The following is a 15518-nucleotide window of genomic DNA, read 5'->3' on the forward strand; positions in this document are numbered from 1 at the left end:
TCATTTTTAGCGAATTATTCATAACAAGCAATACAAAATAAATTATTTAGGGCCTGCTATTGGGGGCAGGCTTGGGTAGCAGTTGGGAATATTGGAAATAATGGTGGAGAGAAGGTACAATGGTGGTGCGATTGGTGCTGGAATACTGAATGCAATAAATCATCATGAACAACTTTATTAAAAAAATAAAGTAAAATAAAGTCTACAAAATTTAGCCAGCAGTGAAGGACTTTGGGAGATGCCTGGGAGTGGTAGATTAACTGTGGCCCAGGTCCCTAAAGCAAGTGTAGGTGGTCACCAACTTTGCTGAACCCAAGCCCAGATTCAATCCATGAAAATATTCACGCTCTGCTCCATTGGTTTTAGGGCCAATTAGGTTCTCATTTCTCCATGCTGGAGGAAAGAGCATTTAAATGTCAGTTTAAATACTGACATTTCGCTTGCAAGCTCAAGCTCTCTCTCTCTCTCCTTTATGAGTCACACCCGGGGGGGGGGGGGGGTAGGTGGGGGGGGGGGTTCAGGGGGATACTCCCAGCTCTGTGTTGGAGGGGTGGGGGGCGCTCAGGACCAAACCCTGAGCCTCCTGCATGCAAGACCTGTGTTTCTGTGCTGGGAGCAGCTCCTAGCCTCAAAACACCACATTTCACTCTCAAGCTTGATGGTCCCTCCTTAGAAGTGGAACCTTTTCCTTCCTAAACCGAGTGTTGCCAAAAAAAAAAAAAAAAAAAAAATTCCTCTGGGCTCTGAATTCTTTTCTTGGAGACTCATGGAATTTTAAACGGCTGAGTAAGCCGACGGGACTCTCTGGCAGGGCCAGGCTGTCTTCTGTCATTCCAAAGTGCTTGATGTTGAATTAATTTCCAGCCACCCAGAGTCCCCGGTTTGCAGTAAATTAAGAGTTCCCATTAAGGCAAAAAATAAAGGCCTATTAACTAGTGAGCGGCACCGTAAGCGCAATCATATTCTTTACCCACCGTGGGTACCATGCCCACTCCCCCAGGCTCCGCTGACTGAAATTCCATCACCCTTTGCCAGGGAAAGTGTGCGCTCCCAGCTGACCCCTCGGGGCCCCCTGGTGCTGGTTTTAACAAGCAGAGCTATAGGACAGAACAAAGGCCTCCAGGCAGGAGAGCCCTTCCCAGCCCAGGCTGGGGAGACCCTGTGTGTTCCACAAAGAACAAAGCCGTGCCCAAGGGACAGGCTCCGGGGACCCCCTCCCCAGGGCTGGCTGAGCTGGACAGGGCTCAGGAGGCGACTGGAATCTTCCCTGCCAAGGAAGTGCTCAGCCCAGGGGGGAATTTCTAGGGGTGAGGCTGGCGGGGGGAAGGATGGGGGGGGGTGTTGAGAAGCTTACAGCTGTGGTCCCCTCCACCCTTCCACTCCAGAGGAGGGAGAGGCACCTTTAAGGGATTTATGTCTGTTCTTAGGTGACAGTGGATGTGTTCGTTCAAAAATCTTGAGCACTGCTAATTCTTCTGGGGTTAAGGATCTAAGGCTGGAAGTCAAGAAGTCACCTGAGGATTTCAGTTTCCCTTTAAAGAGACAAAAACAGCTGGAAAGGATCACTCTGGACAAAAAAATGCATGCTGGAAGTAAGTGAAGGAGAGAACCTCGCAGTACCTGTATTGCAAACCATCATGCCCAAAATGAGAAAGAGAGAGGGGGAGGGGGGGAGGGGGAGAGAGAGAGAGAGAGAGAGAGAGAGAGAGAGAGAGAAAGACTGCAATAGAGGTAGGCAGGGGTGGGAGGAAAACCAGGGTCACTGGTGGTGGGAAATGAACACTGGTGGAGGGATGGGTGTTGAAACCTGATTGTATGACTGAAACCTGATCATGAATAGCCTTGTGACTGTGTATCTCATGGCAATTGGAGAGAAAATAATTTGTTAATTAAATAAATAAAAAGAATAGTGAAACCATCACAAAAAAACAGGAAAAAAAAGTAGGGCTGGAACGATAACACAGTGGGTAGAGCATTTGCCTTGCACGTGGCCAACCTGGGTTCGATTCCCAGCATCCCATATGGTCCCCTGAGCACCACCAGGAATAACTCCTGAGTGCAGAGCCAGGAGTAACCCCTGTGCATTGCCGGGTATGACCCCAAAAAAGAAAAATAATAAAATAAAATAGATGTGTTTCCTGGAAAAAATTTTTGAAAATAATAATAAAGGGAGGGAGCCATGGTGAAATTTTCTCTAACCCACTGACAATTCCTTTTCTTTTTAAATAAAAAAGTATGATTTACTAAAACAACGCAAGGAATGATAGATCCAAAAAAACCAGCCAGAGTCAGAGAGACAGTGGGGGCCAAGGCACTTGCCTTGCACTCTGATGACCCTAGTTGGAACCCAGCATCAAATACGGTCTCTAGCACCACGAAAAGGGAGCATGGAACCAAGAGCAGCCAGCCCGAGCACCACCCGCTGTGCCCCCACCCCCCCTCCAATAAAAGCAAAAAGGGCAGCAAGAGACTTTCCACACGGCAGAGACACAGAAGTTATTCTGAGCAGTTCTCCCCCTGCTATACTGTCTAGATGACTTTTTTTATTAGTGAAACACCATGAGGTACAGTTGTAGACTTAGAAATTTTTGTGCGTGGGTTTCAGTTATACAATGATCGAGCACCCATCCCTCCACCAGTGCCCATTCCCCTCCTCCTCCAATGCTCCCAGCATCGCTCCCACCCTCCCCACCCCCCCCATCCCACCCCACTCCTGTGGCAGGGCATTCCCTTTTGTTTCCTCTCTGCTTTTGAGTGCTGCAGTTAGCAAAAGAGGCATCGAGTGGCCTTCTAGAGGACTTTTTCTTTCTGGCTTTTAGGCCCCACCTGACACTGCACAGGGGTTACTCCTGGCTCATGCACTCAGGAACTACTCCCAGTGGTGCTCAGGGATGCTAGGAATCAAACCTGGGTCAGCCACATGCAAGGCAAGTGCCCTCCCCACTGTACCATTGCTCCAGCCCCCACGTGTCTGACTCTCATCGGAGCCACTGGGCAGCTGGAGAGGTCTGCGAAGGGGAGGAAGACATTCTGCCCGGCTGGCACCGACGCTCCCAGGGCAGGCAGATAGGGGCAAAGCCTGGGGGCTGGGGGTGGGTGGGGGGAGAGAAACCACAAGCAGCTCTCAAGACTATGGCAAGGAAAATAAAAACCAAGAAGTTTCACCACCAACAGGAACGCTACTCCAAGAGCCAACCCGAACAAATCAAACCGCTCCTGGGACAAGTAGGGAAAAGGAGAGCTGGCGGGGGAATATCATAGCAGCTGCGACAGGCCCCGCCCAATCCAAGGCCGGAGCCCAGGCGCCCTGACCAGCGCCGAGAGGAGCTCCTGGGGAGCGGGCCCGCCAACTCCTGCTGCTTCTCTCTGGGCCTGGGAAGGAGAGAGACGAGCCTGAAGCTGGCCCGTCCGCGGGCTGGCAGGAAACCGTGAGCAGTCCCCGCTCCCGGCGACCCTGGACCCACCCTGCCTCTCTACCACCGGGATCCACCAACAGCCCCTCACTGAGCGCCAGGCCGGCTGGCTGCCAGGGGCCCCTGCTGTGCCCTGGGGGACCCCGCGTCTGCTTCCTAAGATGCTGGCATTTGATGTACTGATGCCAGTGAGTACCACCTCTGAACGCAGTTTGATGGATATGAGCTGCTGTTGCTGGCGCCATGGTTAAGTCTGTCTGACACCCTGGCCTCACCACAAGGACCCCCTCATGTACTGCTGCGGGGGGTCCTCCTGCTGCAGAAGCAGATCTGAGACATTCATTTTTTGAGCTGGTGCTCAGAACCAGGACCCAGGGCCTCACATCCACAGGACAGAACTCCACCCCGCCCAGCCCCTATGAACATTCTGGAAACCGTCCCCCCACCCCCCCGCCCCCCGGCTGAGATTCCGGGGCTGGTGTGACCCAGAGACTTTTGTTTCTGGGGCATGGTACCGCTCTGAACTGTTCCGCTCTGAACTGTTCTTTGTGGAGGGTAGGTGGGGGTCTATCCCCTACCCCCACCCACCCATAGGTGACCGAGGACCCAGAGAGGGAGCCTGCATCTGAATGTGGCAGCTGCACCCTGTATGGGACACATGGGCTCCCCCTGAGCACTCACCGATTCCCCTGTGGGTGCTCACTCACCTCAGCGTCCTTAAGCCTCACATAGTTAGAAGGGAAGACTCCGGTCTTGGCGCCCACCGCTCCTGTCCACCAGTCACCGTCCTTCTTGGTGACCAGAATCACGTCCCCTTGCTGAAAGGTTAAATCGCCTTGCTCAGAACTCTCGTAAGTGTACATGGCAATAAACTCTGGTGGGGAGAGATATCGAGATACGGAGAGAGCTTGATTGTTTCCAGAGATCCCAGACCGCGTGCGCAGAAGCAAGTTGACGAATTGGGGTGCTAGGGGCAGAGTCACCCGGGAGGGAAGGCGGGAACGCGGCTGCCCAGGCCCGGGCACGGGGGAACGCATTCACTGTGGACAGGAAGACCCAACCAGAGGCACCCCCAAAGCGCCTGGATGTCCACCAATGCTCAGACACGGGTGGCGGGAGGCCTGTGATGCAGTGTCAGGGTTTTCTGACTTCCGGGGTGGATGATCTTGCCCCAGACTTCAGCTCGGCCACCCTGACTTGTATCATAAAGGTGCTGAACGCCGGCTTAGATTTATACCAGCAGGGGCTGGAGTGACAGCACAGTGGGTAGGGCGTTTGCCTTGCATGTCGCTGATCCGGGTTCGATTCCCAGCATCCCATATGGTCCCCTGAGCACTACCAGGAGTAATTCCTGAGTGCAGAGCCAGGAGGAAGCCCTAAGGTGGGTGCGGACCCCCCCCCCCCCACCAAAAAATAGATTCACACCAGCAGCCGGGGCGGGCCGTGCACATACATCACATGGTAAGGACCAGCGTCTCACTCTCGCGGTACCAAGGTACAGTGTGACAAAGCTCAGTTAAGTCCTGTTCGTCTTTTCTATATGAAACCTTTCCCCATGATTTGTAACTGATGTTCTCTGGTGTCCTATGCACGGAGGGTAGAGCTGGTAGAACACAAAGTGAAACTAAACATTCTTCATTAAAAATAAAAAGAGCAAAAATAAAGAAAGAGGGCAGGGGCCCATCAGGGCCCAAGAGGAAATAGTACGGCGGGTGGGACACTTGCCTTGCACACAGCCAAGCCAGGCTGAATTGCTGACACCATAGAGGGTGCCCAGAGCCTGCCAGGAGTGCCCCCTGTGCACAGAGCCAGGAGTCAGCCCTGAGCATTGCTGGATATGGCCAACCCTCCTCTTCCCAACGCCCCCAAAGGGTGGGACACCGGCTTGGCCTTGGGTGGATGGAATGAAGATGACAGTGGATTCCACTGCAGGAAGGATGGAGACCTATTAGCACGTTGCCCAGATCCATCTTAGCAGCTGCCTTGGTTAACAGGTGGGCTCTTTCCCTGCCTTGAGCATGCAGGAAGGGGCTGCCTCCAGCAAAAATTTCCCTTCATCATCAACAGCTGGTTTGGCTGGGCCTTAACTCACTTTCAGAGAGGACCTTGAGCCACAAACATCAAGATGAGATAAACAATTTACAGAGATATGTTTCTGGTTTCCACCTCTCCCCTAACCCTCCTCCAGTGAATCCTAGATGTCTGCTTATACTTCTTCTAAAAGCAGTGGGGAAAACACCTCCACCTCCCCACCAAAAAAAAAAAAAAAAAAAAAAAAAATCACCATTTACTGAAAAAGTCCATTTTCTGGCTGGAGGAGGAAGTCTATGTTCTCTACTAAAACTTCAGAGGCTGAGAGTTGGGTTGGAGCTAATGGCAAGGACTGGGTAAGGTTTAGCACGGAGGGCTCCAGGACCCTCTGGAGGGGGCTCAGAAGAACTGCAACACTGGGCCAGAACGACAAGATGGGGGAAGGCGTCGTGGCCCATTCAGATGGGATCCCTGGCATTCCCTTTGGTCACCTGAGCCCTGCCAGGAGTGATGGCTGAGTGCAAAGCCAGGAGTTAGGCCTGAGCTCCGCTGGCTGGGTGTGGCACCCAAACCAAAACAAAACAGAAAGGAAACAAAACAAAACAAAAAAACAACCAAACTGTAGCATGCACCCCACTCTACAGCCCCAGAGTGGGGTCAAGGTCATGCAAACAGGCGAGGGAGGACAAAAAAAGCGTACTTTTTTTTTTTTGCTTCTTTTGCACCACACCCGGTGATGCACAGGGGTTACTCCTGGCTATGCACTCAGGAATCACTCCTGGTGGTGTTTGGGGGACCATATGGGATGCCAGAGATTGAACTTGGGTCAGCCGTGTGCAAGGCAAACGTCCTACCTGCTATACTATTGCTCCAGTCCCCAAAAACACTTCTTAAAGGGGGACACGTGCCCGGCTGAGCAAGCCAGAAATCTGAACCCCTGGGCCAGGAAGTTGAACTTGGGGTGATGCGGCAAGAAAGAACATCCTCTCCGTGGTCGCTTCCCTGACCTCCCTCCCGCCCCGGGCTGCTCCTGGACTGGGTCTCTCCACTCCCGTTTGGCCCCGGGAGAAGAGGTTTGAGGCCCTCCAGACTGGCCCTGCGCTTCCTTGCACTTAAAGTCCCCTGTTTTTTTTGAAGTGACTTTCGAAATGCTTCAGCGGCTCCCAAAGTCTGAACTCTTGCTGAACCTTCCCTGGGCCCTGAGGACACAGCTGTCAGGGAGGTGTCTCAGGATTAAGGGACACCCGCCCCCGCCCCCGCCCTCGCCATTCCCCCCTCCCCCTGCCAAGACAGGAGTGTATGAGGCCCAGGACTGCATCACCAACCCCACCTTCCTCTGCCCCTGGCCTCAACTGAGACCTCTGCCACAGGGCGCTGTGGCCCAGTCTGCCGGCCTGCTTCAATGGGGGAAGACAGGAAGACACTGAATGTAGCCTGGGGGCAGCGGTGGGGGGGGGGGGATGAGCTCCATATCCATCCTGTTGTATCTGTCCTGCCGGGGCTTTTCTCCCACTCCCCATGGCCCTACTCTTCACCCAGGAAGCCAGCCCGCTTTCCTGAGTGCTCTGATCGATCCCGAAGCACCCAACACGCGTCTGCTAAGGCAAGCGCTTCCCAACGATCCTCTTCCGCCCACTCGGCTGCGATCCACAGACCCGAGTGGCGAGGTCTCTGTTCCTATTTCAGAGCAAATCAAATTTCCTCTGTGTGGCTGACACCCCAGAAGCCCTCACTGTCTGTGTCAGTAACGCAGTTGAGGCAACAGAAAGGGATGAAAGAGCCACAGCAATAGCATAGTGGGAAGGTACTCACCGTGCACAGGGTTGAGCCGGGTTTGATTCCGGCAGTCCATATGGTTCCCTGAGCCCCACCAGGAGTCTGCCCTGAGAACTGCCAGGAGTGCCCCCCGCAAAAACAAACAAACAAAAAAACAAAACACAAAGCATTCTCTGCAGATGGAGAGACAGGAGACAGTACAGGGGTAAGGTGCTTGCCAGCATGTGGCTGACCCAAGTTTAATCCCTGGTACCAAATAGGGGGCTCCTGAGCACAGAGCCCCAAACATTACTAAACGTAGCCCTAAAATCATTATTTTTTTTTTTTGCTTTGGGGTCACACCCGGCGATGCTCAGGGGTTACTCCAGGCTCTGCACTCAGGAATTACTCCTGGCGGTGCTGGGGGAACCAAATGGGATGCTGGGAATCGAACCCGGGTCAGCCTCATGCAAGGCAAATGCCCTACCCGCTGTGCTATCACTCCAGCCCCCTGATGGGTATTTCTTAAACCCATTCCCCCTACTGGCACGTACAACCCTGTGGATTCTGCCTGGAAGTAAAGAACAGGAAATAAAAGCAACTAACTGGGGCTGGAGCAATAGCATAACAGGGAGGGTATTTCTCTTGCATGTGGTCAACCTGGGTTCAATCCCCAGCATCCCACAGGGGTCCCCTGAGGCCCGCCAGGAGTGATCCTTGAGTGCAGAGCCAGGAGGAAGCCCTGAGCATCACAAAGCATGCCCCCTAAAAGTTCCCCGCAGTCCCCCACACACGAACAACTATGTTACAACCCCAAGATGCCCTTTTTTCCAGGCCTAACTAATATGCTTTGGGAGTTTACATAGGGCAGAACCGGGATGCCCTGTGTAGCTGTGCTGAGCAGTGCTGGTTTTCAAACAAATGCTCCTGTCAAACTCAGAGAATGGAGCGTGGAGGGAAAGTGCCGACCATAACGGCCTCTAGAAACACTCTGAAAAATGCCACCACTGGGGACTTCGAGGACCTTGCTCCAAAGCTAAAGTCAGCCATGGTTAGGGAATTCAGCTTTGCTCTGAGAGCAGTTCTGAATTTTAGGATTTTGATGCTCCAGAGCTTACTCCTGGCTCTGCACACAGAAACTTCTCCTGCCAGTGTTCGGAGAACCATATGGCATGCCGGGGATTGAACTGAGTTGGCCGTGTGCAAGCAAGCGCCCTCCCCACTATACTACCTCTCTAGCCCTCAGAGTGCTCTCCACCCCTTCATCTACTATTTATTTTGGGGGGGCCACACCCACGGTGCCCAGGGCTGACTCCTGGCACAGAGCTCAGGGATCACAAGCACAGTGTGATGGATGTGATGGGATTTTGTGAAGCATTCCAGGAACATTCTATCTTGGTGTTTCAGGCAGTGCAAGCACAACTCGAACGTTTTCTTAGGTAAGAAAATGGAATGCACTCTCCCTGCAAACACCAGCCGCTTCCATCACACAGTCCCCTCGCTCCTTGGAAAGCCCCAGTTGGAGTCAGGGTCTCACCATCTCCGCCGGTAGCAGCTGTCTTGGCGGCGGGGGACGACACTCTCTTCAGACTGGCTGGACTTTCTGAAGGACCCGGGTCGGTGCTGAAAGAAGGGGGCAGGGAGGGTTTTAATCCTCATCGCCAGAGGCAACAGTTACAAGCGACAACGCTCTTTTGCTTGTAAAACTGATTTCTGTTTATACCTAGAAACAAGACATAGCAGAAAGAGCTGTACTTGGCTAGGTTACACACACACACACACACACACACACACAGGGTCGATCTTGGTTCTAAGTCACACTCATTTTTTTTTCTTTTTTTGGGTCACACCGGGCAATGCTCAGAGGTTCCTCCTGGCTCTGCACTCAGGAGTTACTGCTTGGGGAACCATACAGGATGCCGGGGATTGAACCCTGGTCGGCCCTCTGTAAGGCAAATGCCCTCCTCACTGCACTATGGCTCCAGCCCCCACTCTTGGGTCTTTATTATAGCTTTGTTTCAGAGCATGGCTGAAAGCTGCTCAGCTGCTCTGCATTTCAGACTTCTTTTTTTTCTCTTCTCCAAGCTCACATTTTAAAATTAAAACAAAAACAAAAACAAAAAACAGCTTAATACAGTTGGAGTAAGTGAAGCAACAAACTTGTTCAGATTCCACACTATTCAAGACCTCATTGAGAGAGAGAAAAAAAAAAGATTCTCTTTCATCAATGATTTTTCCAGAAATGCTGGTTTCTAAGTGCTCAGCCCTCCTTGGCAGTGTGCCGAGTACCCCAAGCATGAGAACACGAGAGCCAACAGATCCCCAAGAATGTTCTAGAGTGGAATTCTCTACTGCACGGTGAAAACCCATCCCCACCCCCAGAGATACAGGCCAAAGAGCTGGCACATGGGTGAAGGCGCACACCTTGTACTGGGACTGGAGTGATAGCACAGTGGGTGGGACATTTGGCTTGCACGTGGCTGACCCCCGTTACCCCTCGATATGGTCCACCAAGTACTGCCAGGAGTCATTCCTGAGTGCAGAGCCAGGAGGAACCCCTGAGCATCACACGGTAGAGCCCTTGCAAAAAACCCTTGCGATGGGGGTTGGGGGGAGGGAGGGGGGGGAAGAGAAACAAAAAAAGGTGCATGCCTTGTATCCATCCTGGATACCCCCATCCCCAAACCTGGAGCCTTTCTAGGTGCAGCCCTGAAGTTCCCCTAAGCACACTGGGATAGTCGAGATACCTTTTGGTACCTCCAGGCGTGAGCAACACAGCCTCCTGGGGCTGTAGCATTAAGCTCTAATTCAGTCAGCTTGGCTAAATGGCTGGAGAGACCCCCCCTACTCCTGCCCCAAAGCCAAAATCAAAAGCAAAGATGAAGGTTTATGGAAATCTTGATCCCTGCTCCTGTTCCTCTCCTGCCAGCAGACTCTTTAGCTTCAGCTGTTGAAAGACAGACAGACCCCAAAGACAGACAACACCTCCCGCCTCCCCGCCAGTCACCCACCCCACATCCCTCCCCTCCATGCAGACAGCAAAGCAAGACCCAACACTATTTTTTTTTTTTGGATCAAACAGAAGCAGACGAAACCCTGCAAAAAATACCTGGTGGGTTTCCTGACGGGGCCTGAAATGAGCTTCACGTAGGACTTGGGGAACCAGCCCTTCTGGCCCTGGACTTCCCCGAACCACCACATGTCCTGCTGCTCCAGCACCGTGATGACGTCGTTCTTGTTGAAGTTCAGGTGGTTGTCTTTCTTGGCCCGCCACGGGTACAGGGCTTGCGCCTGCAGCCCCTCCACCTTCTCACCCTTGGGCGGGGCAGAGAGGAACGGAGAGGGTTTGCTCCCTGGCTGCCCTCTGTCCACAACCACCCGCTCCCAGAACTCACAAGTGGGTGGGTGGCAACCAAACTCTGGGGACCACATTTCTGCAGCACTAGGGAGAACGATGTGCCGCTGAGGACTCTGCCCTTGTTTGCGGCTGACCCCTGAGTTAAGTGAGCCCCTGAGTTGGGGCTCTGCCCACCCCCACCCCATAGAGCTCTACAGCTTCTGAAGGAAACTCAGTGTTCACCCCCAAACGTGACTAGCGACTGTGGTCGACCAGGAAGCCTCACTGAGAACCTGGGTTTCATTTCTTCAGACTGTGAATAACGCCATGCGGAGTCCCTGTGGGTCTGTGAGAGACTGAGTAGGTTGTTCTTTTTTTTTTTTTTCCCCATTTTTGGGTCATCCCCAGCGATGCACAGGGGTTACTTCTGGCTCTGCACTCAGGAATTACTCCTGGTGGTACTCGGAGGACAATATGGGATGTTGGGAATCAAACCCAGGTCGGCTGTGTGCAAGGCAAATGCCCTACCCACTGTGCTATCGCTTCAACCCCAAGACTAGGTAGGTTTTAACTTGTTGGCTTTATCCTTTGACTTATTTTTGGGTAACAGCTGGTGGTGCTCAGGGCTTACTCCTGGCGGGGGTTGGGGGAATACATGGGGTACGTGGACTGGCTGTGTGTGTAAGGCAAGTGCCCTACCCTCCGGGCTATCGCACCTGCTCTGGTTTGAACTTTACAAATACTTCTTAAAATGTACTGTTTATGGCAGGGGAAGACTGATTAGACCAGGATCGACAGCTGGAGGGCCTCACTCACACTTGATTTTTTCCACTATTTCAGGGCACACAGTGGGTGTGTGAAGTCTGTTCAAGAGGGCTTATCTGTACACACATGCATAGTAAGTTTCCAGTATATTTACTGGGGGGGGGGGGGGGAATCACTGTGTAAGGAGCTGTGTGCAGAGACAAGCCCTGTGGGCGGGTCACGTGTGTTCTGATCGGCAGAGGTAGTACCCTGTGTGTCTGTGTGTGGAGAACACTTTCACCCAGCCCAGAGCGCTGGCCATGCTCCTGCCCCCAGTCAATGGGACTTGGTTGCTGAGGGAAGCAGAATTTTTTTTTTTTTTTTTTGCTTTTTGCGTCACACCTGGTGATGCTCAGGGATTACTCCTGGCTCAGGCACTCAGGAACCACTCCTGGAAGTGCTTGGGGGATCACATGGGATGCTGGGGATCAAACCTGGGTCGGCCAAGTGCAAGGCAAACGCCTACTCACTGTATTATCGCTCCAGTTCCGGTCAGAGAAATGGGGCAGGGGTGGTGGCCACCTGCTGCAGTCGCCACTGACCGTGTGTGGGTGTACAGGGAAATGGGGTGGGCAGTGGGGCGTTACACAAGAGGAATCCATTGTCATCTCTTCCTACAGCGGGGAGGGCACTTGCCTAGCGATGTGGCTGACCCAGGTTTGATCCCCCAGCACAGCACAGGGTCCTCCCAGCACCGCCTGGAGTGATCCCTGAGCACAGAGTCAGGAGTTAAGTCCCAAGCACTGCTGGGTGTGTCCCCAAAGAATAAAATAAAATGCCACCTTTGTTGCCCTGGAAGGTTCAGGGTAAAAATCCTTTATTGTGGACTGTCCAGTGCACTGGAAAATAATAGGATGGAGCAAAGAGCAGAGAACCGGCTGGGAAGAGGGATGGGACGCTCGACGTTAAATCCCGCAATGTTGGAGCCTGACCAGAGTCATGAGGAAATTCCGGGAACGCTGCCTTGCAAACAAGGCTGTGTCATAGCTGCAAACAGCTAGGAATTCTGAGTGAACTGGGTTGGGATCAGCATGTCCCAATGCAGCCGCCTTCTGTTATAGATTAACTGTGCTATGATTGGATGAAAGTTAAACAAATATCTTACTGGGCTATTGCATAGAGCTTGCATAGATGTTGATGTGGAATATATGGGAAACGGGATGTAAAGATTTACAAGGTGGTTTGGTTTACTTCGTTTGTGCATCATTAGGCTACAAAAATAATATGTACTTTAAGGTGTTTTGATCTTATGTACTCTGAGGTATGCTGGATGTTTTGATCGTCAACCCAATAAAAAGGGGCTGCAAAAGCCAGTCAGTGCTAAATGGACAGAGTGAGCGTTAGCCCTCCACTTTCAAGCATTCCACATGCCTTGCTTATCTCTGCGCCCCCAAACAATTCCTCGATCGAGAACCAACAGCTCAATGCACTATAAGAACCTCCCAGCTATCCCCCCGGAGGGCAGATGCAGGAGAGGGGCGCATCCTGCCGGTGGGCCGCTGGGAGACTCCCTCGGAGGAGGCAGCCCTGGAGGGGGGCCCCGCGCCGGGCCCAGGCCAAGGCCTCGAGGAGATGTGCACGCACAGCTGTGGAGGGTCCGGGAGGAGGAGCAGGAGCCGGGGCTGAGGGTGGGTTAGTCTCAGGGAGGGGCGCAGGAGGGGTGGCTGTAAAGGCAGGGGGAAGCATTTAGCATTTTCTGAAAGAAAGAACCTCATCTCATCCTCTCTGCTGAGGAAGGCGCCACCATCTGCCCGGCAGGCAGAGACATAGAGATGCCTGTCCTAAAGGAGTGACTGGAATGTTGGGGGTTCAACGGGGTACCAAGGGTGGGTGAACCCAGGGTCCCACGCACAGTTGCGTGAAACTTCGCACCCGCTGGTGTTCACTGCCTTAAATCTCTGCACGATTTTTTTTCTGTTCCTTTTTTTAGCTTTTGGGGTCACACCAGGTGATGCACAGGTTTGACTGCTGGCTCTGTATTCAGTTATCACGTCTGGCGGTGCTCAGGGGACCATATGGGATGCTGGGAATCGAACCCGGGTCGTCCATGTGCAAGGCCCTATGCTAACACTCCAGCCCCTTTGCATGATTTTTCCAACTGCACGCCCCTGGGATCCTCGGGACAGAGGCCCTGGACAGTTCACCTGGCTCGGGACTGCACGGCACCTATGGGGCACTTAACCACAGCCAAGAGAAAAGGGGGCTGGAGCGATGGTACAGCGGGAAAGGTCTTTGCCTTGCGAGCGGCTGACCCGAGTTCAATCCCTGGCATCTTATATGGTCCCTCGAGCCATAAGTCAGGGTAACTCCTGAGTTACTGCCAGGTGTGACCCAAAAAAATGAAACAAAAAAAATATAAAACCATATAACCCACTGTATTTCAGAACCTTTTAGAACCTCTGATATTTAGAACCTCTGATAGAACCTCTGATATGGGAGGTGTCCTCCAGACCCACCTTACCCACAGTGCCCCATGGGTGGGCCCCTGTCACATGGTCTGGGCCCCTGACAGAGAGAGGACAGTGGGTCTGAATTCCATCTCTCGCCCATTAATGCTGCAACTCTGGAATATCCTGATGCTCTCGCGGCCTCACTTCCCACCTCTGCCAAACAAGTGATGCTCCTTCCCAAACACCACGTGCACACAGGCACTGGACCCTCCACGAGGGTGGACTACTGGAGACAGAGGTTTCCTGGGCTAAACGCAGAGGTGCCTGTGCACAGGCTTACCTGGCCCAGCACAGGAGAGGGCGAGGAGCCGGTGGCAGTGGCTGGTGTGAAGGCTGACCTCTGCCTGAGCTGGCCGGCACTTGGCACAGTGAGGGATGGCTGCGTCGCCCAGGCGTCCCAATTGTCAGTCTCAGGCTTGTCACCAGAGCTGGATGGCCACCTGGAGGGAAGAGCAAGCCGACATGAGTGGCAGGTCCCTCCCAAGCAACCACCTTGAACACACGCATGCTTCCCAAGGTTCCCATGTGGAGCTGCGTGTACCAGCCGTGTCCCAGGGCGGGCACAGACCACTGGTGGCTCAGACTTTCAATACCAAAAATACGAATCAGAGGAACCCAGAGGGGGGGCGGATAAGAGCCCTTCCCGCCCTAAGGGACCCAGCCCCAGCAGCTGTAAACCTCTAGAACCCACCCACCACCAAGCTCAAGGCCACTCCCCACACGCTTGGGCCGAACCTTATGCACAAGTGAACTTATTCCTGGACCGCACAGCTGCAAATGCGGCCGTGTCACACATCATAAGACACACCCTACCCATACCCCAAGAATACCACACCACATTTCGTGGGATTCAAATAGTAGGTAACCAATCATAGAGAGAAATATATATATATACACATATATACGTGTGTATATATATATACATATTTATATATATACATATTTCTGGTAGGACGTTTGCCTTGCAAGCTGCCGGCCCGGCTGAGCCAGGTTTGATTCCTCCACCCCTCTTGGAGAGCCTGGCAAGCTACCGAGAGTATCTCGCCTGCACGGCAAAGCCTGGCAAGCTACCCGTGGCATATTCAATATGCCAAACACAGTAACAACAAAGTCTCACAATGGAGACGTTACTGGGCCCGCTCAAGCAAATCGATGAACAACGGGAGGACAGTACTACAGTGCTATTTGTAACACTGTATATATATATATATATATATATATATATATGTTTCATGTATATATATGTGTTATATGTACACAAAAGTTTACAAGGCTCAACCTTTAACAATATGTTAGTGATATCTTATAGAAGGTCTTAATGGCCCCGGTCAAAATAGAATAATCTTCACACTCTTTCCTCTATGGATACTTTTTTGTAGCATTTTCAGCGGTTTTTCATAACAGACAATACAAAATATATTATTGCAGTTCTGCTTTGGGACAGGGATTGGGGTTTGGGATGGAAACATCCCAAATATGGTGGTGGGAATGTGTCATGGTGGTGGGATTGTGTGTGAATATTAAATGTCATCAAATATTATGAACTGCTTTATAAAATAAAAAAAAAAAGTTAAAAAAATGGGCCAGAGAGAGAGTGTAGGGAAAAGGGCATTTGCTTGCCCTCGGCTGACTCCAGATGATCCCCCAAGCCCCACCAGGAGTGATCCCTGAGCGCAGAGCCAGGACTAAGCCCTGAGCACCTCCAGGTGTGGCCCCCAAGCCAGTAAT

The 15518-nt window shown here is 52.5% G+C and overlaps 1 protein-coding gene across 3 annotated transcripts in view; it reads right to left on the minus strand.

Annotated features, from left to right (window-relative positions):
* Positions 1-15518, minus strand: part of ITSN1 (intersectin 1) — a 208017-nt gene that overhangs the window by 54123 nt on the left and 138376 nt on the right. For all 3 annotated transcript variants that reach the window (XM_056109218.1, XM_056109217.1, XM_056109219.1), the window contains 4 exons: positions 14071-14230; positions 10309-10514; positions 8737-8822; positions 4121-4287 (listed from right to left, as the gene is read on the minus strand). In XM_056109218.1, the coding sequence (XP_055965193.1) occupies positions 4121-4287; positions 8737-8822; positions 10309-10514; positions 14071-14230 (619 nt within the window). The remainder of the gene's footprint in view (positions 1-4120; positions 4288-8736; positions 8823-10308; positions 10515-14070; positions 14231-15518) is intronic.

Source organism: Sorex fumeus, unplaced genomic scaffold, assembly GCF_029834395.1.
Source record: "Sorex fumeus unplaced genomic scaffold, SorFum_2.1 ptg000265l, whole genome shotgun sequence".
NCBI classification, from domain to species: Eukaryota; Metazoa; Chordata; class Mammalia; order Eulipotyphla; family Soricidae; genus Sorex; species Sorex fumeus.